Here is a 27501-nt window from a genome sequence, read left to right on the forward strand (position 1 = left end):
CATTTGTTCTTGTTTCCTTCGGTTTTCGCTGGCCTCACTGGGTCTGCCCTCCCGCTCCTCAGATTGGGGCGTCAACCTTGACCGCTGTTCGCCGCGGCTCCTCCCACCTGCGCTGTGCTCAATGTACTGCTCGCATGTTGCTTTGCTGCCGGCGGATTTCGGAAAATTCACATCGTTTAAGTTTTGTCATCACAAATCTCAAACCTTTCTCGTACATTTTAAGCAACACTAACAATCCACAGTGGGATCAGACTGAAAACAACAACAACAAAAAAAATGGTGTTGTCCCATAGAAAGACTTCGTCCTTGGTCATAACCAGTTGGCCCGTATTTTTGTAACCCACATAATTACATCTTTAATCATCGGTTTCCCAAGAAGAAATAACACTTTTGTTAGGTTTGACAAAGGTCTTGAATGAACCCGCTTCAGAGATCTGCGATTTAAGGAAGAATGCTGACTTCTCTGGAGCAGCTTTTAGTCATATTAACCTAACCTCAAGATGTTCAATATTTTATACAGATCTTCAAACACAGCAGTGCACTTTGAACACTAAATTATTCAGCATCTTTAGTTTGATGACTGGATCACTGACGTGAAGTGACAGTCACAGCCCCCTGTGTTTTTCTGTTCAGCCTGCCTGGTGTGTTTGTGCAGAGGCCTTCATTTGTCACTGCTGAGTGAGAGATGAACAAATAATACTCAGGAGGAATAATGAGGTATTCATATTTTCCCATTCAACATAATGACTCCCCATGGTGAATATCTTAACCACTCAGATGAGCAGATTAAAGGTAGAAAATCAATATTAATTTTATTTATAATGAGTCAAGATGTAGTTTGGTCTTAGAGCTGGCTGCTATGGTGTATGTGTGCTGTCTGAATCATTTCCTGAAGACAGTGAGTAAAGATATGGCTCAAGAATACAGGAAGGTTTCTTGTTTCGACTGCTGTTAGGATTCTACAGCCCGAACACGAGAGACCTACTGCAGGTGGCAGGTGCTTAAATTGAGCCACGTAGCACAAACGAACAACTTGCCAGAGAGAGAAAATGAAGGAGTACTGTGGGACCCAGATAGCAGAAGCAGGGCATAAAAATGACGATTTTCTTTCTCTGTGTGTGAAGCATTCTCTTCCCCACTACAGGCACAACAATGGCCACCTCTGATTCTGGAAGTGAGGGTGAGCTCTGACTGGTCAAAGTATCCTGGCCTTGTTGCACAATGGCTACCCCAGTGCTTCACCCTTTTGCACTCCTCACAAGAGCTGTGGTCACCCTCCAGAGAAGGTTGATGACCGGGCTCTCTCACTGGAGCTGGGGGGCTCACTCTGTGAATATGACAAGCAGAACGCTTCGGATGTCAAGCTATCCTCTCATTAGGAGGATGTACATTGGATATGCTTCAAAAAGGAACGACTCTTTGCTTAAGCCAGTTCTAACAGCGTGCGTTCTGTCTAACTAGCCAAATGTCTTAACGTCTGCTCTGCTCCCTGGCTCTCAACAACGTCTGCCTGAAACCTACAGGAACATTCAACCTGACCCCACAGAGGAGAGCCTGTGAGCAGTCTTTATTCTCCCCGTTAGCTGGAGGTGTACAGCAGGGACCTGGGTCGGTTCAGCTCCAGCAATGCCAGAGGGGGGTGGCAGTGGGTGTAGGGTAGTGCTATGAGCAGAGAGGAAACAATGCAGACATGGATGAGCTGGAATCAAACACACAAAGAACTGCTGTGAATCCTCAGAACAGTTAACTACATCAGCCGGACATGACTGTCCTCTGGTTACCACTTAATCTTTGAAAGGAAAGGATTTTCCATTGGGCCCATCAATTTTTATGTGCTACAAATTGAGCATCCATTTGAGATTAATGCCCTTCATCCGTCAGTGGTGTAGGATGATGTTACACGACACACACACACACACACACACACACACACACCCCGCTAGTAGAGAACTTCAAAAGCATGCAGAGCAGTGCTAGCCTCTCAGACAGGACCACCAGTCAACTGAAGGTTACCAAAACAATGACTGTGGCAATTGAGATGTGAGGCTCCAAGAAAAGTGTGATTGTGTAGTCCAGAACAGCTACTCTGCTTCCAGAATGAATTTCCTTTTTCCAAATAGCATTTGTTAGCACATATGAGGGCAGGGGTTCACTGACTGTCAACTATGTTGGAAGGACAGGAAAGAAGAGGACGTCATACAACTGGAGGACATGTGCTAGATTGATCTACTGATCAATAGAATGATACTGTACCATGTTTTATGTCTAAATAAGCCATCTAATCACAGACAAATAGTGTTCTGCACCGCAGTAAATTGATACAATCTATATATACAGTTTAGCATAAATACTATTGTATAGGGTACAGACAAATCTGAATTCACTTTGTTTGCTAGTCATCTACCATCTTGGAATCCAGAATTATTAAATGACATACACTGCCTGACAGTTAACATATGTTCTGAATGAACAGAGCCCTTAGATATGGAGTAGAAAGGGTCTGGGGTCCCTCTAATGAGAAGCCACACTGACAGATGCACACCTGCCAGATCTCTATAGAACGTCATAACACGAGCTTAATGAAGCAGAGTCGACAGTCAGTCCAGCGCATAGAATCTCTCTGAAAATTTAATATGCAGATTAAATATTAATATCTGATAGGAAACAGTCTCATTTCCATATTTTGCTGAAAGTCTTAAAGCCAGTATCGTACGGCTACACAGTAGAACCTCCTCCATGCGATTAAAAATCAAAGGCGCACATTGTGACCTTAACATGAATCTCTGCGTGTTGATGTTCACACTGGCAGATCTGCAGCAAGCTCGGAGAAAAGGCATATCTCATTTTTGCATTTAGATTTCTTTCTAAGAAGTCTAAATCCAGAAAAGGGCCGTTTAATTCGTTCCTCTAAAGGCCAGGCGAGACAAATTCTCCAAATGGCCCGTGAGACTTGGGGAGCTGAAAGTTTCTCGGTGCTCCTCTTCTGCAGGGAAGCTGGATCGAGCGTTGGGAGGGGAGACATCTCGGGGGGATGCTGTCAGAGCGGCCTGTCAAGAGTGTCATTTGAAAACCCCGGCTGCCTTGACGTGACTTTAACAATGAAAGAACCGTGTCCCAGAAACAACGAACGGCAAAACCAGGTTTCCTAGGGAACCGGGACTGGGAAGGGGAGAGTACTGAGAGTTAGACAAGAGGGGGAAGGCAGGAGTGCGTCAGTGCCACTGGTCTCGACGGTGGAGAAATGGGCTCCTGTTTCTCTGCAGGGAGGTCAGAAAGGCGTCTCTGTTGAAGACGGGAGGCTACTCTTCTCATCCATGTTTGGTTCTTCCCCGGAGGGGTATGTTAACTGTTCGGCAAAGCAAAACAACGCTTGGGCCCACCTTGATGACAGACAGAACATCCACATTCCCCAGGGCTTCCCCGGCTTTGCTAAAGATACCTATCACCCTGGTTTCTCACTTTTCTTCCTCTTCTTCCCTCTGGTGAGCATTACAGCAGCATACAGGCACACACGTCCAGACTCAGAGGCAGTTTCTTCCCTCAAGCTGTCAGATTACTGAACTCTACCCCCACCACTGGCTCACACTGATGGGTTTTTTTTTCCCCTCACACTGCTTGTCTGGCCTTTTTTTCTTAGGTTGTACAGTATGTTCTCTCACGTGTTGCTGCTGCCGCCGTTCTGTGTTTTTGGTGATGCCCTGAATGTCTTTGTATTGGAGCAAATCGGCATCTCATCGCCCCTGCGCACCTGACACGTGAACCCAACGGAATGGCTTTGTCGTGAGGGAGAGAGGGATGGTCCGAGCAAGCGTGGGGGTGGGGGAGAGGGAGGGCAGACTGTACAGAGCAGTGTACCCCTGTGCACAGGGCCCCGAATCTGTCGGGCGAAAGACTCGGTACAACTGAGCGGTTAGGCTCTGCCTTGGAAAACAAGCCAGGGCAGAACAAAGGCGGCCAGACCTGCTTTGCTCTCTATGAACAGATGGTAGCGATGAGCCCAGGGTGAGGCCTTTGATTAATTAGCCTTTCGTTCTCTCAGCTTCAATTAAGCACGCCCTGCACCAGCACCTGAAACGGAGCTCGCCTTTCGTATACCTGACTCCCTCTTTTTCCTGTTTCTTATAACAGGTTACTGAAAACAGGACTCGATCGATGTCTAGCTACCAGATGGTCTCAACGAGAATTAACCTCATCGTTTTGGGACACCCTCACACTCAGCAAAAATGATGAGGGGGGGTGTCAGGATTAAATCTAATTACAGCAGGAATTTAAATAATAATCCTTACACTTATACAGCGCTTTCCTAGACACTCCAGTCAAAGCTCTTTACAGGTAATGGGGACTCTTCTCTTCCACCAAACAGCAGCCCCACCTGGATGCTGGATACACAGACCATAATATGCACATACATAAGTAACAAATTGTTTTCCAAAAAGTGAGTCTCAACAGGACTAAATACTGTATCTGACACTTAAGAAATGCATAAGATATGGCGGCTGATTGAAACGTCTCTACATATATTTATCTTAATCTGTTTTAGGGTCTTTATTTCTGAGAAAAGGCAACGAACACAAACATCTTCAGAGTTTTATCAACCTTACTTTATTAGCACTTGAAGTAATGGCTGTACATTATTACTGATATAAAGAAGCACTTTGCGGTGAAGCATTTCTATATAATTCACAATAAAACACGCATATTCATTTTTTTTTTAAATGCGTGGCATGTTATCAACTAAACATAGCACCTTTTTTATCGATCATACTGATTGCCAGTGCGGACGTCTCGGGAACACAGATTTCTCATGCGTATTTAAGAGATGTTTGATTCAGCACAAGATCGGTTATTTCACGTCAGGTGCAAAGCGCACGACTCCACTACCTCTTCGCGGTCTTGGTCTTTCTCCCTGTGGTTCCGGCTCTCCTCCAACGGCACCCTGGGAATGATCACCGGATCCACACACCTCAACCTTGGGTTCTCTAAAAAGCGACAGAGAGTTAAGTACAAAGAAGACGACATGCACGTTCAATCAGGAACGTGGCGTTCAGCACTCAGGTCAGCACTGAAAACCCTGTGACTTCTCAAACGCACAGTCTGAGCGTCTTAAACGTTTGCTGGCGTTACCAAAGTGGATGTCCGTTTTCCGTGTCTTGCGCATTTTTTCCGTACATTTCAACACTGTTTGAGTCGTTTAGACAGCTTTGCAAGAAAGAAAAGCAAATAAAAATACAGTAGCTGTAGCGCACAGTTCACCTTACCATCTTTCCGGGCTATCTTCCCTTATGACAATCACTCTCATTAAGGTTTAAAGTAAAAAAAATCAATTTGTAGTCCCAAAATTAAGCAAAATATAAAAAAAAAAACAAATCAGGTGCGAAACCTAATTAATTTAGGTTTCGGAAAGAGCTGTTATGTATATGTTTAATTTTGTTTCTAAAAACTTGCAAAATCTAACCGAAAAAGACCTTGAAAGTTTCAAAATAGACTAATGTGCTAGATTTGTTTATGTTTTGTTCATTTAAACTTATCGGGGGCGGGATATTACAAAAGTCACAGGGTGTTCAAGAATATTTTTCGAGTACATCCTGTAATTAAGATAAATGAAGCCGAACTTAATCTGAAATCATATCTGATTATAGATCCACTTACTTTGGACACAAATCCAAATAGATATCACGGAGATATAGTTAGCAAGATAACAAAAATGTCAAAATACAAAACAGCAAATTAAAATATCAGAGATACTGTAAATGACCACTTAATTAGTTCAGAGAGAGTAGGATTATCATAATTGTACAGTAGCCCATCACATTTGGAAATGCTCCGTTTTGTCACGTTTGGTTGAATTACTGTTCATGAAATGATTAGCATTACCAAACGTGACAGGTGCAACGGAGCCCATTTAAGATTTCAGCACCGTTTTTTAAAATGGCTAGGAAATAAAGTGATAGCTTTGATCTGTAATATTGCACATCTATACTTGTGGATTATGCTGCTGTGATTTCTGCTAGCCTTGTTTTACCACCACTTTTATAAATAGTCATCTGGTAGCTAAGAAATCAAAGGTATCAAAATAGTATATACTGTATATATCAAAATCTTCTCAGAGGAATGCTGCCAAAAACAACCAAGCACGCAAGCAATAAAAAAACTTGTTGCACTCTACTGTTTTCCATATGGAAGAGAAACACACGAACAAATCTTCAAAGGTCACATCGCAATGTTATAGAAATGTATACTCTGTGAATGTCCATGTGGTTTTAGTTTGATGAATACCTGTAGACTCTGTGGCATGCATTAAAAATATCCTTTCATATTAAATGAAAAGTGCAATTTGAGTAAAAAGGTGTGAATTAGGACTCACTCTATAATGGTTCTTAACTGTTTGTGTCATTTTGCTGGGCTGCTTCATGTCACCCGAAATGTTAAATGACTTAACCCAAAAAGCAAGATGGAGGCAAATGGAAAAACTCTGTTGTAACACATAACTTTTAGGGAATATAAAAGTGATTAAATACAACTGGAACCTCATCCCCAAAACAAAGAAAACTTCACTGGTATTAACAAAGTCAAAAACGTGCTTCATGAGTTCGGGCTTTTCCACACGTGTTGTATGTTTCACATTTTACAGTGCGGTTACCCATGGTGAGAGCTCTTTGAGAACTGCCTGTTCTTCACCTGATTCCCATCTGAATCTGATAAAACCTGGTCATCATCTGAGGTTTCTGTTCTACCTAATATAATGCAATACAAGGCTCCCGATTAATTAATAGGCTTTTAAAGACAAAGCATGAGCTGTATTTTTCTGGAATAAAATCCTATACATCCTTCAAAACAAAAACATATTGTGATGTACACCAGTGAAATCCTGAAATATATTTGATAGGTTGCAAAATATATTTCTCAGATCTTACTGTGACAGATTACAATATGCAGCACCATTAAAGGATGTTTGAACTTATGCCAGAATGCATTCATTTTGTTTTGTGAAAAAGACTAAAAATACAATACTAAATTTGGCTATCGTTGTTTGACACACCGCCTTCTCTTCCATGTGGATTCTTGGACAACAACAGCAGTTTGCGCAGTTTCCAACCCAATTCCCTTGAATATGGCATCTCTGATGCAATGCCCTGTATTAATAAAAGAATCGACACACTTTTGTTCTGCTTTTGCATTTATTAATAGTTTCAATAAATAAGAGCAGGCAGAGAACACACAAGCACATCACAATCAGGTATTTTGCAGTACATGACTTTTTCCGTTTTGTATCTTTCTCATACGGACAGCATGAATGAGAGATAGCACCAAGTGTGGTGTGCTCAGCACATTACATGGACAATCTGTGATAAGCAACAAGCCCACAGCTGCAAAATGTTAGTCAGGCGGCTCTCACCCTCCTGAGATATGGTAACTTCCACACCGATTTCATTGTGGCTGTAAGGACTCACAGACAAATGAGATGAACTGCAGCTCTCAAGCATGCGAGTCTAACAAAAGATTTCATGTTAAAGACGAGGATCATCCCTTATAACAGTACCCTGAAGGTTACTATAGAAATGGCCCAGTTTTCTACAGAATGGTGTCTATGGCTAACTGGGGCGGTTTTATACAAACCCACAGGTCATCTGTGGGTTATTTTCATGATGGATTAAATGCCACGCAGATCTCCTACAATACAATTGTGCCTTAACCTTCCCAGTCACAGCTGCTGCTGGAGACAATTTAAGTGCGTTAGAGCATCTCTGTTACACTTCACACTCGTCTCCCACAATTTGCTCCCAACTCTAAAACCTCTGTGACGCTGTCAAGCCCAGCAGCAGTCTATTTGAGCAGGCATCTGCTTCAGTGCATCGGGAATGGTGGCCTGATGAAAGCATTTCTTAGCCTAGATTCCTCCACAGCACACTGAACTGACCACAGCATTGTCTCTTGTACAACCCTGTTTTCACAGCTCTGGGCCACTGGATGATGAGCTGGAGGCCTGTCTGATTGGTAATGAATGGCATGAAGGTCCATAGAGGCAGATGTGTTAGCATGGGGGTCAGCAATTGTAATTCCATTTTGCTTGGTCTAAGATGTCGAGCAAAAACAGTTAAGAAATATATCAGTACCCTATAGAAGCTAAATGTTCACCATTGCGTTGTTCAAATATTGGCTACACACGATAGGATGGACAAATTCACCCAGTTGAAAGAGTAACTTAGAAACCTGGGCCTTTGCAAGGCTGGTTAAGTATCAAGAGAGGAAAGAACAAATACACACATTCGGAGCACTAATAGAATCGCTATCACTTTTAAAGGGATACTTTTTTGTTTCAGCATTGACTATTGGCAGATGTACAATTATAAATATATCCCTTTTCTGTGAAAAGAAACTTTTCCCTGAATGAACGTTCGGTGGAATTTAACAGTACAGAGAATCGGTTCCCAAATGCCAGTGTCTGTCAGTACATGCGTGAAGCAGCAAGGACCTCCTAGCTGCCTTAGAAGCAGAAACAACGAGCAGGTCATCATACAAAGGCCGATAATTACAGAAAAGGGGATTCGGCTCCTCACTGCACCACAGGGCCATTTTAATATGTTCCGAGGTCAAGAATAATTATTCATTATTTGCACAAAACAAAACTGACAGTGGCCACTCAGGCCTGCTCACTGTTTTGTGCTGGGTGGTGGTCACTCAGGTATTTCACAAACGCGATGTCCAGCAGTGTCTTTCCCATCTTTCCGAGTGGGAGTGCCGACTGCTGGTTCAGCCCCTAGGCAGGCTCGGGAGCTCTTAGGGTCTAGTTCTTCACAAGCCACTGGCTGCTGAGGATCTGCTTTCTTTTCTGTCCTCCTTTTATGTGTGTTACCTTGCGTGTGACACGCGTGTTAACTGGAAGCCACTCTGGTCCTAGTCTCCTCTTCTTTCAACCCGGGTTCGAACTCAAGTGCATGTCGGCTCCCGCTAAAATAAAAGATGTTATGTATTTAACTGAAAGCTGCTTGGATACTTAGGAACTGGAGAGCCGTGTTGCGAACGTTGTGTATGACGTCTTTCTCCTTTGGATTGTGAATAGTGTTCATGTCCCCACTGGTCCCCATCATGCAGAGATTGTTTTGTTTAGACAGTCTCTTTGGTTTGCGCGAGTTGGACCTGTCCCAGAGGTGGAGGCTGCATTTCACCAGTATCTCTCCTTTTACTGAAGAATGTCTAGCAGATGGACAGAGAGTTTCAATGGAAGAGCCACTGAAATGCCTGTCAAGGTTTGGCCTTTTATTTGTCCAAAAGCCTTAAGTACAGAACATGATGATACTGTGCACTTATTATGTTTAGTAGTCTTATAGTGTTCTGCCTTTTTGTAGTAGAAATCAGACTACTTTTCATAAACTATGATACAAACCTAGCATTTCCTTCATGTTATTATTATAGCTACAGACACTCTTCAAAAAGCAGAGCCTTCCACAGCAATGCCCAGAGGAAATCCTCCCATGTGGTAACAGGTTATCATATTACAGTACGTCCGCTGGTTTCTTAGCAACCAGATTGGCGGAACCAGATATCACCCATTAACTCTAATCCTTAGGTGACCTGCCATATAATGCAATATATTCAAATCCAGAAACCAGAGGCAACTAAAATATCCTTCTTTCTGGGATAAAGTCATGCTGGTGCTAAGGAGTAGAGAAAGCCATGTATGTTTTTTTAATTCTGTTTGAAGGGAAAGGGGCAAAGCTACTGTAGCTGAGATGAAGTGCTTTGGGTGAGTGCTATGGGACAGGGAGACACATCTTTTTGCACACACTGTTCTAGAAATTGAGTTCTAGAAATCAATGAGGCCTGCCCTTATGGGGGAAGACATCAACGTCAATGCCAAAGCCTTTGAAGGACCATTACATCTCTTCTGAAGCTTGACTAGCGTTTCATCAGCATGTAATGGAGCACTCAGCTCGCAAACATACAGTATACAGGTTGCTCCCTGTTCCTAAAACATCACGCAAGTGCTTTTACCAATCCACGTGTCTTGGTGCCACAGTAAAAACCAATGTTATCGTGAGGGAAGATGTGAAACAGTAAATGTGAAATACATCTGTACGCAGCTGTCTAATAGAAATGCATGCATCCCGTCAGGCTGAAAGACAGGAGCACCAGGGAAAGTGTCCCAGAATGAACAGCTTTTGTTAAGTCATGGTCTTCGGGTTTTTGATCAGCCCTTGTCTTCTCTGTTGAGGCATTCAGGTGTCTATAGGATATGAGAAAGCGGCAGGGACTGAGACCATGGGCGCTAACATTACATTGCCACAGGTCAGTAAGATCTCAAATAACGCAGCACTCAAGCACTTTGCCTCTTTTCGGTGTCAATGGAACGTGAACCTCTTAATGCTCAGATCTTCATTTTTATAGAGTACCTATTTTCCTTTCACAGGAAGCTGTTGGTTGTGTTTCCTGTCCAGGGTCTTTGATGAGCCACGCCCCAGTCATCTCTGCTGCTGCAGCGGCTTGCATGCAGAGGCTGTCTCACAGCAAAGCAGCCACTGGCTGACAAGGCAGCGGGTAGCCATGGAAACGGGAGAATGGAACCAGGTATGAATGGATGGAGTCCAGTGCTTCATCACTTATGGCATCTGATGTAAGCCGGCCATGGCAAAGCAGCATGTAATGGCAAACCCTGGCATTTAACAGAACTGACTCGGTTTTCAGAACACAGAAACGGAAAGGAGAGAGAAAGGGCAAGGGAGGTGAGAACCCTCTAACTAATTTTTGCAGCCTTTTTTCCCCTCCCCCCAAAGAAAAGTAAAAGTGCAATGATTTTTACTCTTTAGCCTCAGCCAGTTTGTTGTTGATCTCTTTACTTTTCTCCTTGTCCCCCTCCTCTGGCTTGGACTCTGCGGTGTTCTCCTGCTCTTTCTTCTTGGTGCTGCGGCCCGAGCTGATCTGCTTCTCTTTGGCCTTTTTCACGGGCTTGCTATGGCTTGCTGTGGTCTTTTTTGGTTTGGAACGTGGCACGCTAGGCTTCTCCACCTGGAGGGGCAAAAGGAGATCCTTTTAAGTCTCTGATTCTGTATGTGCTGCCCTGGAACCTCAGGAGACAGCATGAACCACTCTACTGCGTGACAGGCACGCAGGTTTGCACCTGGACTGAACTGTTAGAGCATCAGAACCTTTGAACTGTTAGAATCGGAGGTGTGGATGAACCCCAGAATTGAAGGTGAAACCTGCTGGAAGTCTCTTCTTAAATGTCAAAGGTTATCATGTACTTAATTTTGCTGCTTACATTGAATTGACATTTCTTTAGTATCTTTAGTTTGTTTAGAGCTGAATAAACTTCTCTCCTCTCATTTTCTATTTTATTCAATATTCACTGTTTAGCCTCTCAGAATCAGAATGTATTTATTCAGGACATGAATCATAAACAGGACCAGTTCGGATGTGGAACCACGGCGCTGGAGCTCTGCAGCAGGCTACTGGCATGTCATGGCATGTATCTTTGACCCTCAGTCTCATTCACTGCTAGTACCTGGTCTGTGGCTTACAGTACAGCACTGTGGATGTCTGTCAGGTCCAGCACTCACACACACCACCAGTGATTGTGCATCCTTTCTGCCTGGGAACTGATAACAACCTTCAGCTGGGACTATGGAGGTAATGTCTCTCGCACTGAATCTGCCAGTAAATGGAAAAGACCCTCCTGTGATACCAGGGATTTGCCATAGGGGTTACAGTAGAATGTTCCAGGATGGTCCACTCCATACCAAAGAAAAAGGAAAGCACAATCTTATTCTACAGTGGATCTAGAATACAGCTCCTGTCCCACTTGGCAGAGACCACTAAGAGTGAGAAAGAGGGGCTCTGTGAACACACGACACACAGGCACAACAACACTCTCTTGTGAGTTTAAAGGGTGCGTTTCCAGACATGGAATTAATTTTATGTAAGGCAAAAGAAGGGCAGTTGTGGGTGCAGTGAAAGGGACATGAATGTTAGCAGAGGAAGAAATCAGGACATCCGACACTAGGAACAGCTGTGTAGAACTGAAGCAAATGCCTGGGCTACAGCTACCTGGCCAATAACACTGCGGTCAATCATCGCCACTTTTAGTGGAACAGCCGTGTTCCATGGATTGGACACACTGAGTACCTCGTTCGTACTGGAGGGCGTTGATCTCTTTCAAACCCTGGCAAGTCAGTCCTGTCGGTCCTGTTCATTCTTGTTTTCAGTCCAGGGTTCATTTTGCCAACCAAATCGCTAAAGCTGAAGTATTGTTGGTCAGCGGGTAATAGGTTTATCTACATATATTCACACAGTATTACCCTGCAATACTATATCAGAGTGAGTAAGCATAAGAATCCCTGCCCTGACACAGTGCTGGATCAGCATTTCTGAAACCCACATTCAGCAACATCTAGAACACTGCAGAATACTGCAGAACAACTGGCTAACTGTCTAATGATCTGTGTATTGCAGAGTCCAGCTAGATTATAACTCAAGAGATCTAAGGAACTCGGGATGTTTTTCTAAAAAAATATCCTTTTCTGGTTGACTTTGTGGTGGTACCATGATGGTGATGGACAACAAGGCTTTCTGTGTCATCCTCAAAAATACAGGCTAACCATCAAAAGATACTGCACACATAGAACTCATTTATTATCAGGAAAATGGCTGTCTTTTTTAAGCTGCTGCACTGACATTTTATTGAACAGACATGAGATGTAAATGAGATGAGATGTAAATTCATTATGCTGATAAGCATAATGGGGTGATCGACAGGGGGTCTACTGTGACCTGACACAGGCTATGAGTGTGTGTATAGCCTCTGCTGGAAGCAGTGCAAGCTGTGCAAGTGTGACGCATGCTTTGCACCTGTTTACAGATGCCCCACCGCCACTACACCTGATCCCAAGCTCTCTTAATAATGAGGTCTTCTGGTGGGTTTCGCATCCAGTCAAACTTATTCATCTGCATGATAGTCAGTCTTGAATGAACAGTGACTGCGAAAATCAAAATCTTTTCCACTTTATTTTTCCAAAAAGACACATGCATAAAAAGAGTCTGAACATTTAATATAATGTGGTATTTAATCTCTGCATAAGAATGGCTAATTTACAGCAAGTCTGTGTTCTGGTCAGCTTTAGTTTAAGCAGTTAAATCTGATAGTTAGATGTGATGGATTACTATAGCTACTACAACACTTCATGTATATATTGATATATAGTATATACTGTATATATAGCAGTGTATATATTGGCTGATCAGGTCTACTTTACCTTGAGTTGTTGTGCTCAAGTTTGTGAGTAGTCTCATCAGACTCAATTAAATATTGCTAAAGGTTTCTACTCAGACAGTTGAAGCTGTAGAAATAAATCTGTTAAAATAGCAGAATACATTAGTGGAGGCTTTGAGTAAATTTTTGGTGCTCATAACATACTGTACGTAATACTGTACGTAGTAACCTTTGATTGCATTTTGGATGTCTCAGACTTTTGCACAACAGTGTAGATTTGTATAGTATATAAGTAAATTGTATTAGCTGCTTTATGCAAAACCTACAGTATTCAAAGAGCATTGCATTAGCTGCTATTATGCAACCCCTACTATATATTTAAAGATGATATACTGTAGCAGCACCTTTTGTTGCACTGAAAGAAAGGGATACAAGGAAGCAATCCTGATTGATCAAAGGGCAGGAAGGGAAAACATCCAGACCCAGATGGCAAGGACAGACAGCAGAGGGGTAGTGATTGCTGCAGGGTTTATATTAGCATCAGGTGCTTTGATCTGTTTTTTAAGCCCCCGCTGAACTGTCCTCCACAGATGTGCAAGAAAAGAGTCTACGGGGTCTACTGGGGAGAGCAGATAACAAAGGCCCCGTAGCACGCCGAGTTCATTAGCGAAGGGAATGGTCAGAGATCTGACTTACCCAGCTTCGTCTTAGCTATTCATCCTGCCCAGCTCGCAGGGCGTAAGGCAGAGGACACAGCAGGACTGATAGCTGCTTAGACATGCTTGTCCTCCGGCTAGGTTTGAAGTAGGCAGGGTGCTGGGCCACCCTCAGGAAAGCGCTCTCACCTTGGGAGATTCTTTGCTGGGCTCACTGTACAGACTGCGTATCCTCCTGCGCTCCAGGACTTTGTTGTCCGCCGGCACGCGCTTGCCTTGCTCACCCCTGAAGGTGGCGCTGTAGCTGGTCTCCAGACTGGCCCTCTTGTCTGGGGGCTGATACTGAGCCCTGGCCTTATGAAGCTTCACCGGCTTCACGTCCGCATAGGCTTTGAACTCGTTCCTGCCAGAGGACAACCAGAGGGAACACTGTAAGCAGCTGTTGGATACACGTGCTCTGCTCGCTCTTTCTCTGTAACCAGGAAAGATGGATTTGTGAACTGGGGGTCTCTGCAGTTTTCTAAGACATACCTTGAGGCATCTTTGGTATTTAGCGCCGTACCGACCAGGTAGCAGCCCCTATTTCATTAAGTGTCCCTTTTAATTAAGTGATGAAGCCTTTGGCAAAAACCTGTGAAGCACGAACTGTATTGCAATATTCTGAAAAAAAGTCTCAACTTGAATTTGTAAAGTGATTTTTACAAGGTATGAATGCAACTGCTCAAAGAGTGTGAGCTGAACCATTCAGATGACAGGCAATCAAAGCAAAACGCCCTCTTGTACATGTGCTTGCAAAGTGCATTTTAAAAGGCTTGAAGAATGTCTTTCACACTTCCCAGATAATTCAGATTTTTGTCTCTTATGGATTTTAGTGAACATCGAACCTGCTGTTAAATATTTACCTTGGACAACACGGCCAGAGCAGAGATCCCCTCTGAAACACTCCAGATGGAACCATAATGCCCTTGCAACCGCATGGGAATGTTTATTTATATTAGAGTTCTCAAAGGGTTAGGAAAATCTTGCGTTCAGTCTGCTGATTTAGTACTGAAGTAGGCGACTATGAGAATTGACCTGGTAAAGCTATAGGCGAAAGCCCAACCACAGGCAGGACAAAATCAATACACCGAAACCTACAGCTAAGATATTTGTCTGTTGGTCACGATTACAGTAAACCGAGACGAAAGTAAAAAAAGAGAAGAAATGGAAATCAATATTCCTCACATGTATATGTCCTTGTTTTCCTGTTATAGCAGTACAATCTAGCTACACTAGAATTGTTTCTATACTAGGTATCCTGTCATCATGTGATTGAAGTCTGGGCATTTTATTCCTGCAAAATCCTCACATTGTTTTGGTATTGGAATGAGAAATCGGATTCCATGCAAAACAGAAGAGCTGTTACAGCATCACATCCCTGGTCTTCGTCTTTAATGCTTTCCCAAGTATTCCGGTGTAATGTGCAAATACAGAATGAGCTACAGTATGTGTACTCCATCAGATAAAGAGTAGTCTCTTTAATAATTCACCAGATATGAGACATGGGAGCATGAAGATCATGAATTGAGCTGTGGTTGATAGTTTCCATGGAATTTAAGCTTCTTAATATGAGATAACTGTACTGTATATGCAATCTTAATTTATCATGCATCTGAGTTGCAGTATTGTGTTTCTGCAGGTCATTCCTTTCCTGTGAAGGTTCTCACAGTGATGAATTCTCAGGGTGCACAGAATTGTAGTATGGGCCGCAACTGATCACATGACAGTCCCAAAAAAGTCCCAAAACATTTAAAAAACACTTAATCAGAATCAAGAGAGTAATTGTTAATACTGTCACGGAACAAAGCAAAAACATTACTAGCACAATACACAAGAGCTGTCAAAAAACACTCTTGCATGACGTTTTAGAGCCTTGTAAGACGCTAAAGCAGGCTTGCATCACCATCAATTCACAATGTCCCCTGGCTGACACTGGTATATTAATTTCTCTCACAGTTTTCTTGCCTTCTCCGTATAACTATAAAAGGAAAAGACAGACATGTTAATTGTAACTGCAGCTGTTACCAGCTCATTGAAAACCTGAGCATGACTTCCTTTCTGTAAAATTTCATCTCACTTTTGAAAGGCATGCGGTCAGTTTTCACAAGCAGAAAAAAATGGCAAAAACAACATAACGTCATATCCCTTAATATTTTCAACATCGAGAGCAATTAAACGTTAGAAATATAGCTAGAGTATGTATGAGGACATGGTGACCTAAAGCAGATTCAGCCTTCTTCAACAATCAGCACGAAGAAGCCTTGGTACAGAATGTACCAAGTTCTCTCTTCTCTTTTCAGCAGGGAATAAACCTATTCCTTGTTCCTTTGCAGACTACGCATGCTGACGCAGCTACCCACCTGAACTGCTTTGGTACAGTATGTACTGTACTACCACACGCCTAAGATTTTTCAGTTTGTCACGATTGGTCCAACTCACTGTAGCCTGTGTGTGAGACATGCCCTGCAAGCCACACTACAGCTTTTCTTGTGCTAATTGATTTAGATCTTCTTACCAGAGCAACTGCATGAATATTATGCAATGCAGTACTAATATAATCATTTATATTACTGCCATTAAGATGTGTCATCAACCTTTCACAGACCGATAAAAGACAAAAGCAATATTTGTCACCGTGAAAGCAAGATGCCCTTTTGAAGGTCAGGAGGCTGAATGATACTGTAGCAGTAGCCTGCCTCATTTCTGTGGGATCTAGTTGAGCGTGTGTGCAAATAAACAACACTGCTACAGACCTCTGTTACGTTAAATAATCTCCCACTGGCTTTGCTTTCTGTGATGGTCACTTTATAATTAGCACCGCTGCTAGCTTCTTCAACTGGAAAAAAAGCTACTGTATGCAATAGCAGGCAAGGATTTCACAGGAAGGTTATTGCTGCAATCACAGAGGAGCGACAAGAAGAGGTAAGACGCTCTCCAGCTTCACTCACTGTACTGTACAAGCATGAATATGGCGCATTGCTATGAAGTCCCACTGACGTGCTGAGAGAATTCCATCCCAAAAGTAAAGTTACTGGGAAAAGTGCGAACAGGTCAATATGCAGAGGTAGTTATAAAGGATCCCAAGTCACTCCAATGGGCTTCGGGAATAACAGTGAAAGACAAATCACAGGACACCCGTGGAAACTCCAGTACATAGAAGTGTAAGGAGATCCTTGAGTCAACTAGCTACGAACTACCAAATGGCTTTGGGGATAAATGGCCTTGTCTCATTTGGAACTGAACTAATCTTGTAACGCTGTATTTTTGTCTACCATTTTTAACGTAGCCCTAATAAACTCCATACATAAAATAAATGAGATATTTATATGTATCAGGTAATTTAAGTAACACATTTAAGTACCAAGATAAGGATACAATGGGAATAAATAAATTCAGAAGCATAGCAAATAAAGAAGTGGTCATACATTCCAAAATACAGTAGAACCTACAGCTTTATTGTGGCTAGCACTTTTATCTACTTCTCATTTATTAGAACTGTTTTATTCTTGCAAGCGATGCCAGAGTACATCATTTACGCAACTAAAGGGGAGAGCAGTGCTTAAGACAAACTGGATGGAGAACAACCACAGACATAACCGTAAATGAAAAGAACAAATCAAATAATTTACTCTGGGAATGCTTCTGTTTTCTTCACAGGCCTTCGCATAGGACCAGGCTAGTACAAAATCAGACGCTGAAAGGTCATATTTTATTTTACAGCCAGGCAGAATAAACAGAGAAGAGTGTCGGAGAGACTCATGGAGGAGATTAGGTATTTACTTATCCCAGGTCAGAGTTTACAGATGGGACTGGGTTCCATATTCAAAATTCTAACACCAATCTGAATCTGTGAATCAGTGTATCCCAACAACAGGACACACAAGACTACCACAGACCTGTCCAGTAACAAAAGCCTAGTTTCTGTTGTAGAGAAAGGACTCTCCTTTCTGCTATTGATTTTTTCCCCTCTGCTGCTCATATTAATAGGATGCCATGCTAGGCTTAATCAATACCGATGTCCAGTTTCACTAGCACAGCAAAAAAATACAAAGCTATAACTTGCCATTACATGGATAGCATACATATATAGACATGTATAGTCTAGGTCAATGGCATTGAGGGAGCACTGGTCAGCGTTCTGGACTGTAGAAGATCCTGCGTTTGAATCCTGGCTGAGACAGTGTTGTTATAGCCTTGAATATGGTACTTTGCCCCACATTGTGCCAATGTAAACTAACAAGCTGTATAAATTGGTGCAAATGCAGATTGGCTTGAAAAAAAGGCTTCTGCCATGTTAATTGGTAAAATATCAATTTTTAAAGTACTCTCTGTGTGCCTAAATTCTAAGGGGTAGGAAGTGCATTCTTCAGAGGTCAATGTAAAATATTTAGACAGGTTTATGTGGATGTCTATGACTGGTTCTGTTTTTTTTTATATGGCATGGATGCAATATAGTGGTAACTGAAGTTAAAATTCTTAAATTCAATATATGTATCACAGACACGATCATCCCAATCAGTATCCAATGAAATGAGGAAAGTGGTTATTCTCAACGCTTGTGGGCCATGATAACATATTTACATGTTGTACTTTACAACCCCAGAAAAACAAACAGCTACAGTAGAGGCGATCAAGAGTCTCGCGAAATGGCACCTACTGTATCACTAGACATTTAGTGAAATATTCCAAGGCTAAAGATTGATAAAAAAAAACATTCAACGCTCAATTACTTTAACGTTTTGTATTGACATACAGTAGTGATGGCCTTTCTGTCTTTCTGTTATTTAGCCCGCTTTTTTCCATTCAAGAAGTTACCAGAGCGTGAACAGGACCCTGGGTATTTTGCTCATCATCAAACGCTGCGTCATCTCTCAGCCCTGCAGATGAATCCCATGTTTTTAAATCTCTCAGAAACATTATCTCCAGATAACAGGAATGGCAACTGATTGACCTAAGATCACTGACAAACACGTAGAAAGGATATGATGTTCTCAACAGATATTTATTTGGTACTTGTACGGGTAAATGGAAAACCGACGTTCTCAGTGTTAAGGAGAACAGGCGACGGTACGTAAACCTACAGTAAGTTAGATACATCCTAAAGCTCTCTCTCTTCACAGCACAGAGATAATGGCGAAGGGCTTTTTCAGCATGACGCTGCACAAGCACTAAGTAAAACGAAGCACATGGCCAAACTGCTGCACAGCTGATCACAGTGGTTTTTTGTCACTTAAATATAATAGAGCTTTAAAATGAGGGTTTGCCTTACTCTCAAAATGTCGGGATAAGAGCTCATCTAGCTGATGCTGTGAAACTCCCTTTGTGCACTGACAACATTATGCTCTGTCTTCATATCAGTGCCCCGACTGACGGTGCCCATGAGACCGCATCAGTCTATACCCCCCGACACAATCACAAAGACAATTAAAGGCCTATATTTTCATCGAGCTGGTAGATCTGAATGCAGCAACGAGAGCAGGAGAATCAATTTATTGGATTAATCTCCCATCTTCTATTCCCTAGACATCCGTTCTCTCTTGCCGCCTCTTGAATCGTTTGCTGTGCTTAAGTGAGCCTCTCAGCCCTGAGGCTACAGCCTGGCTACTCTGGGGGGGCTTTTTTTCCAGGAACTTTTTCTGCCTTTTCTGATCTGACGCTGTGTTCGATCACAGCTCGCAAAAACAAAATAAAAAAAGAAATAAAGATCCGGGAACACGGCTGTAGGCAATGCTGGAACCCCAATAAAGGTTCAGCACTCATCATCGGCTGTGGCAAGCTACCCTGTATCTATCAAATTAGCAATGCAGATCACGGGGTGGATAATTAACCCCTGCAACATGCATTACGGAGTGTCCTTAATGAAAAAAGACCAGGCATTTTCATCCTTGCACATAATTAGAAGGACTCCGCCTGGCCTCTGTGGTTCCATCTTTCTCTAAAGCAAGTGTGGTTTCTGCTTGCTCTGCAGTAAGCCTGTGGAATGAAAGAATTATAATATGCCTGCACTGTCCCAGTTCAGGCTTGATATCCAGCTTACTACAGTAATGCTACTGTAGATGTGACAGGAATGGAACCAATATCTTTCCCCATGTACTGTTTGTAGACCCACACCATCTAGGGTGCACTGTGCAGAGAATAGGACTTCAGACTTTCCCAGGTTACAGTTTTGTAAACTGTGCTGTAATGTTACAAACGTGCAGAAAAGACATTTGTCCTCAGCCCCAGCAGTGGGGAGGAGGGGTCAAAGGGTGTTACTGCTGATTTCTTTCATTTCTAAACTCCAAAACAGAAGTGCAAGCTCGTGAAAAAGCTTTCCTTCAGCCCCTTAAAAGAATTTTTATACTATATCCAAAATTTCAAGAGCAGCTGTGAATTTTTCTATGCCTGCATCAGAAACCTGAAATGATATCACCCCGAGACACACATTACTCCTGCAGAGGGAATGAACTCTCCATTCAACTACAAGCCATAATAGGGGAAAGAAACAGATGTGCCGATGGAAAGGTATTTCAAGACCCTGTGGAGCGACAGACTTTTGGTTTGGAGGATCAAAAGAAGTGCAGGATCTATGAAATGAAAGAAAATCCTTTAGTGAATATTCGAAACTAGCAACACAACGCTAGAGAGTCTGCCGCCTCTATCAAATAACTCTAGAAATCTATCCACTAAGTACCCTAAATCCCTTCTGACAGACATGGTTACAAGATGTGATGAAGTTAACTGTTCAGTTCCTGAAGGTACCAAAGCTTCACAGGTTCACAAACACGACAATTCACTTTACATTCACGATGATGAGGCATTTTCTTTGATCGCATTCAAGGATGACAAAACACCTGACAATAATGCTCCTGTTACTGTATTTTGGGTCTCACAAGCGTACCACGATCTACGCCTGGAAAACAACGAAGGAAAATCAACAGAGGGGAAAATGTAATGAGACAACGAGACCAGAGCTGCTGCACATCCATGGCAAGCTTTAGGAAAATTCATTTTCCAGTGAATATGAGTGACAAATGAGGCAGAGCATCAGTGCATTCACTGAGGCACAAGCCTCACGCTCAGTGATGAGAAGCCAGGCAGCGTTTAGGGTCCTCACTACTATTCCCTAACAGGCAGAGTCAGAGCCATTCCAGTTCACACAGTACAGTAAAACACAATGACACCTCGAGCTCAGGCTAGCTCACTCTGCAACATAACTGCAGGGTATGGTGAGGAGAGACACTGGGATACTGGCCTTTTGATGTCAAACCCATTTATCTTACAAAATGTAAACATGCACCAGGTAAAAAATCCTACAATGTATGGAAAGCAACATCATTAGCTCACTGATACAGCTTTAATCTGCAAGATAAAGAGCCAAAAAGCAAAACATCCGATGTTCCAGACTGCTTTACTAACCAGAGGACAGTGTCTCCAGCAAACACTTTATAATATACTGTAATTCTTCAGATGTAAACAAGTGGCCCTCACAGCTCATTCTAAAATAGAATCAATGTTCGCTATGTGCGGAAGAGCAGGCTTTGTACTCAGATTTAGAGCTAAATAGATCTTCTAAGATAATCTACAGTACAAGGATCATCAGAAAAATAATTGGGTAACATGGAGAATGAGCCATTATGACAAAGAGGACTTTTACAATGTAAAGTTGCCCATACACAGTACAGTAGAATATGAACGAAATGTTCTAAACTCCAGTTATTGCTACTGAAAATGTCCCGTGTTTGAAAAGAAATAATACTTGTCCTAGAGATACAGCATCTAACTCATGAATTGCCAGACAGGCTGCCCCATACAAGTACAATAGTTTTTACTGCACAAACAAGTAGCGACAGCAATAAAATACCCCTATTCTGTTTAATCTGCAATAACACTGGCCTTTCAATCCCATAAACATCAGATGGAACACAACGCAGGAAGCACTTCTGAAGGCATTTGGTTAGAAAATCAAGGAAAAAGAGCAACAGAAATCAGAAAAGACTGTTTCTTTAGCCAGTCGGGGTGGGTGTGGGGGGGGGCTCTTTGTTAGTGTGATCTCTGTCATTTCACATCATTCTGTTCTCGGGTACACATTCAAACCATCTGCACATACAATTTCAGCACCGCATGGAAAGATTAACCCGCAGCTGACCTGTTTTCTCTTTGATCAAGCACAGAAAACCCCCGAGTTTTCGTGCCATGCCATGATATTTAATGGTTCATCTGGGTTTTCTCCGGATGTCACAATTACGTCTCTCCCTGCTGCCTCACAATAGCTAAATTGTTGACAGCAGCTGCTACACCTGTTTCTTCCACTGCTCTGTCAATAACGGACATGCTCTTCCTGCTACCAGGTGAGACTGAGTAAGGAAGCACCCCTTCTACCATTTCCTCCTAATAATGTTTTCTTCTTTGGCATTTTTTCATAATATTCACTGACTCCTAGGTTTCACAAAGCAGTTGAGCTCAAGTATTGGTTCTCAAGATAATCAATGCAATTTTGAAAATCTTAATAGCTTTAAAAATTGAAAAACAAACTTTGAGAAAAATCTAAACTATTATTTACACAATGAATACTATTAATGATATGAGATGCAATAAAAACAATAGGACTAAAGGATAACAACACCATACTGTAAGTGTTACAAAATCAGAGATATTTTCATATACAATTTGGATCTGTTGATAACTGGATGACTCACACATAATCTCATATAGTAGCTACAGTATAACACAACAAAATAAAGCAGATCATCTGGTACTAAGGGCTTAAAAAATCACAAACGGGTAAATCTGAGACTGGAGTGTGAAATATTAAGACATGAAATGAAAAAGCACACCATGATAGATAGTTGAACCTTTAACAGAATCAGAGGCTCCACTACTGCCCTCCACAGAGAGAAGGGAGGTACCGTAGGTAACTTGTCACCCTCATCCTGCAGAGCAAGTGAAACATGCTTCTATCATACGAATAGAAGAGAGGTTACAACAAGAGGAGGCCATTTGGTAGTTAGTAGCTAAATAATCAACCTTCATCATCAGAACACCACACAGGCTTAGAAAACTCGATCAAGAATTAGCCTTCTATCATCATCATTAAACACTCAGGCCACATCAAGGTCATGTGTCTTGGGGAAGCCACAACAGGACAGGAAAGACATCTTCATTAGCTTGTTATTAGATGGCATACGATATATATGCTTCACGGCCATCCTAGAAAAGCACAACTTTTGTGCATTTGCTTAAATGCAAAGCAAGCAGGATCAGTTGTGTTTTTTATTTGTGTTTTTATTGAGGAGGGAGAATCTCACACAGACAGCTGAGACACAGACGCAGCATGGAGTCAGTGTGGACAGATGCCAGCAAAATGGACCAGCTAATCTGATTAACTATGCATGTCACTTCTACTTATCAATACCCACCCTTACCTTAGACCCCCGATTATTTGATCAAATCCATTTCACTTGCTGAATAAATGTGCTTTCTCTTTTTCCGTAGCTCTAGATGAAGACGAAGTGCAATTTAGTGCCAGTCAGTTTAGGAAACGTAAGAAAATAAAACGTCAGTATGTATGTTTGAAACAACATAGCCTTTGTATTTGCAAACTTTGACGAACTGTAGCGGATTGTTGTCCACCAAGTATATGAATAATTCTTCAGATAAGCTGGCAATGTTAAATCCCTTTTATTTGGATTGATAAAGAAGATTGATAAAAAAAACGCCTAACAGTTGCACTGTTTTTTTGTAGACGTCTACACTGTAAGGGTGGGTAATAAGGTAATTTGCACCTCTTTTTAAAAAGATTGAATGACCTTTTTTGAAAAGAGATTAAATCCGCATTCTGGATATTAACTTTGTGAAGTCTTCTATGACTAAACAGGGGAGGACAACTGAAGATATGGCAAGATGTGGCACATGGATGTGCATTCGCACAGATATCAGTGGGCTTCCAGGACATATCCTTTGGAAACCTCAGCTCAGATTTAACAAGGTGCGATGTTCTCAGCTGGACGTCCACAGTGCAGAAGTACCATACCAGATGCTACAATTGACCCTAGGGAATGAGAGAGCTGGAATGAACGCTTCACACAGAACCACGGCCCTCACCTCGCTCCTAAGAGATTAACTCGGGAATGGGGTTGCATAAATGTGGAGAGATTGTAATTTGTGACGACAGCAGTTTCCTAAATAGTGTTCGCCTCGGTAGTGTTAATCTGCAAAGATGCAACTTCGCAATGTAAAAGCAGATGCGCAAGCCGTGGTTCTCATTACCTGTAGGAGCTCACAGATGCCACCTCCTCTTTAATCTGCCTGTTCAGCGCGTCCGCCGCCGCCCTCCCTCTGCCCTCGGCTACGGCTCCTTCCGCTTTGGCAGCGACTTTCTTTCCGGCGCCCTCTGGCACGGTGACTGTCTTCACCTTCTTCTTACTTTGCTTCTCTTCAGACAGTATTTCCTTTTCTTGCACCTTGTCGGCTATCTCGCTTTTTTCCTGCCCGCTTTCAGCATCAGCAGGTGCGTGGGCGGGCTTCGCCTTCTCCACAGCTCGGTCGCCGGCTATGGAGGGCGAGGGGCTCGATTTCGGTATCCAGGGATGGTCACCCCTTTTCGGTATAGGCCATGCCTTGAAATCCTTCTGGTACTGCGTTTCATTGTTAAAAGGGGCCTCCGACGGGTGATACTCGTTCTTGGGCTTGCAACTGGGCTCCGGGCGAACTTTCCAAGGTTTGAAGTCCTGGCGCATCACAGACCCACCCGGGCTTTCTTCAGCGGCGGCTGCGGCGGCTCGGGCTCCCGGTGCGGGCGTCGCCCTGGCAACTGCCTCCTGGTCGCTAAGGGAGGGTTGCGTTTCTATGGCGACCGATTCAGCCCGCGCCTGGGGATGCGGCTGTTTTTGTTGGTGCTGTAAATGGAGGTGCTGCATCTCGGTCACATCCGAATACTTGGTGAAAACCAAAGGCACCGCAATGTCAGCTTTGTCCAGCTGATTCCAGAAGCGGGCGATGCAGCACGCCCTGGTGATACAGGGCCATGCCATAGTGAACGCGATGAAATACCGCAAATCGAAAAGTATTCTATGATTATAAAAACGAATAAACCTTATGATCTAAGAATCCAATCTGCCGGCAGTGAGTACTGAAATCCGAAATCTCCTAGTGGAAAAAAAACAACAACCTCACCTTAGTGGGCCTTTTCAGAGCGAAATATGTCCGTCTGGTATTTTCAAAACCTTGCCGTAGAATAGTAATCCGCCCCAGACCACAAAACGTTCAATCCATATTGAAATTCTACGACAAAATCTGGCCCCCAAACCGAAACCTCTCCCCCCTTTCGCGCTTGCTGGTCTTGAGTGCGCTCAGCAGTGTCCGATCCGTGCAGTTGAGCCCATGGCACTGCGTGCGAGAACTGGGGACCCCGCCCGCTTCGTCTCCGCTTCTCGAGAAGATGCTCCGCATCAGAGCCGTAAAATATCACCTGCCCCCGTCAGCACGTCACGTCTGGACAGCGCTGGGGGTGGAGACGCTTCCTGTGTAACCCTTTAGTGCAAGAAATCCACGGTCCGCTACTTCGGAAACTGATTTACTGAACGCTACGAAAAACGCACATCATCAAAGCAATCGGGGCGCGTTTTTATATAAGGTACCACGCACCACTAACTTAACAGGTGCTGACATATACTTTTAACTAATAGTTTGCTAAATTTATTATAATTAATTAATACTTGCGCTATATGCTCAGATTTTGCACTTCTGTTTTGCTAGATTTTTCTATTCTACCGCATTCTATTCTATTTTAGTTCTATCGATCATAATTCTACAGTGTAACAATAATAATTCTATCGTTTCCTTCAGTACACGCGTCTCAACTTCTCTTCCGTGTTTTTTTTTAATCAGTATTGTTTTTCAGTGTTTTCTTGTCAGGCGTAAATGCACTGTGCATTGTCTTAGATCAGAATGAGCTTTGTTTTTCTGAACGTCTATTAAGACAAGAACACATGAAAATTGATTTTTACATACAGTGCAGTAGGATAGTTCAGTGATTTTCCAAAGAATATGTTTTGTATCTATATTATACCCTACATTATATAGTCATATGAGTATATACATCCTTTATCGCTTTATTAATAGAGTGTTGAACGGCCTTTATAGCGGTAAGTCAATCTGGTTGGCGAGGATGAACGCACATACACGAGACAGTGAGTTACGTGTGAACCCTTTGATCTTTTCTTTCGTAAAGGCGCAAGCAGAAGGCCACTTAGCTCTCGAGAGGCGGTCCTCATTTCAATGACAATGCGTCCCTCCAGCTGTGAGCAGGTGGTTTGGACGTCTTCAGGCGCTGGTCCATTCTCATAACGCTTAACCCTCCCAAATACTCTCGGCTGTAGGAGTGCCATATGGTCTTTTGTCCTGCTGAGGCCGAGCCAGTTTTCAAGAGATGACCCTGACCGCAAGTACCTAACACAAATGTAAATAACCTGGAAGCACCGAGCTCAGAAGGCTTCAACACGGACAAATGAGACTCCGATCCATTGCAGAGCACTTACAGGCACAATTTAGAGATCATACATGCATAAATGCCAGCGTGATTATTAGGCAAGTGAAGGACATCTGAGCACCAGGAATAAGCCTGGGTATACCCAGAGACAACATGCAAACTCCCCACAGAAGGTATCCCAAAAGTCAAGCCCAGGAGGCAGCAGCTCTGCACATAAAGCCCTACACACTTAATGTTTAATTACATAAAGTGCCATTTCGTATCGACTTCGTAATATCAAATTAGGGGGGGGTTTAAACATCCATTTCCATGTTAATTAAAGGTGGAACTAAAAAGGCCAGTCCAGTCTCAGCATGTCTGGCTTTTTATGAGGTTGTGCTGCAAGTCTGCTCTGCTTTAAGGAAATGCTCACTTCAGGGTGAACAAATACTGGTCAGCGTGGAGGTACCTGGGCAGAGCTAGCAGCAGAAACTGAACTTTCTTGGAAGTGGGTAAGTGCAATATTTCTAGAGAGTCAAAGTATTTGAAGTCTTTTAAGGAACTGGATTTTATGTTTTATATACCTTTAAAAGCAACGATCTCAAATATGAAAAAAAAACACATCTCACAATAAAGATAACATTGAAATGACAAGCTTATGAAAATAAAGCAACACTGATGAGGAAACAATTCCGAAAAAGCCCTTCCAAAACAGCACGTTTTAGTTTTGAACTTGCTTATCTGGCAGGGATGATGCAAGGATTTTCGTGACCACAGGGAATACTGTTCAGATGTGACTATTATAAACAGATTCATGCTGCTTCATCTGTTATCAGGACATCTGACAAATCACATGGATAGACACGATCGTTACAATCCCAGGCCTTCTGTTTGCAGCAAGCACTTGACATAACATTGCTAGAGATCATCCCACATTTGTTCTTTTCCAAAACAGACGAGAAAAAGCCATAGCCCCCAGTTTCTGGTTGATTCCTGTGTGCTTTGTGTGGGCATGGTTTGCCTATTCCAAACAGGGACGGCAGTCTACACGTCTGTGTATGTGACGGGTGTAGAGGAACTACTCAATGTACCGTGTACAAGGCACTGTAGTGGGGGTCAAAGGTCTGAGGGCAGGAAGTTTCTCTTGCACAATC

General features: G+C 42.7%; 1 protein-coding gene across 1 annotated transcript; it reads right to left on the minus strand.

Moving 5' to 3' along the window:
* Window positions 1-4579: 4579 nt before the first annotated feature.
* On the minus strand, window positions 4580-25489 carry map6a (microtubule-associated protein 6a). Its single transcript, XM_015341737.2, has 4 exons — window positions 24148-25489; window positions 14050-14263; window positions 10799-11004; window positions 4580-4979 (listed from the first exon to the last, which is right to left on the minus strand). Exons 1-4 carry the CDS (start codon window positions 24909-24911, stop codon window positions 4844-4846), a joined length of 1320 nt encoding a protein of 439 aa, XP_015197223.1. The 5' UTR covers window positions 24912-25489; the 3' UTR covers window positions 4580-4843.
* Between the last annotated feature and the right edge of the window lie 2012 nt (window positions 25490-27501).

The sequence above is a fragment of the Lepisosteus oculatus genome, chromosome 5 (genome assembly GCF_040954835.1).
Source record: "Lepisosteus oculatus isolate fLepOcu1 chromosome 5, fLepOcu1.hap2, whole genome shotgun sequence".
In the NCBI taxonomy this organism is placed as follows: Eukaryota; Metazoa; Chordata; class Actinopteri; order Semionotiformes; family Lepisosteidae; genus Lepisosteus; species Lepisosteus oculatus.

Coding starts and splice junctions, on each gene's coding strand:
- map6a (XM_015341737.2), bottom strand. CDS start 24,911: ATGGCATGGCCCTGTATCACCAGGGCGTGCTGCATCGCCCGCTTCTGG. Junction 14,264..24,147: donor GCATCTGTGAGCTCCTACAG/GTAATGAGAACC, acceptor GTCCTCTGGCAG/GAACGAGTTCAAAGCCTATG. Junction 4,980..10,798: donor AAACTGGCTGAGGCTAAAGA/GTAAAAATCATT, acceptor GTCGCTTTTTAG/AGAACCCAAGGTTGAGGTGT.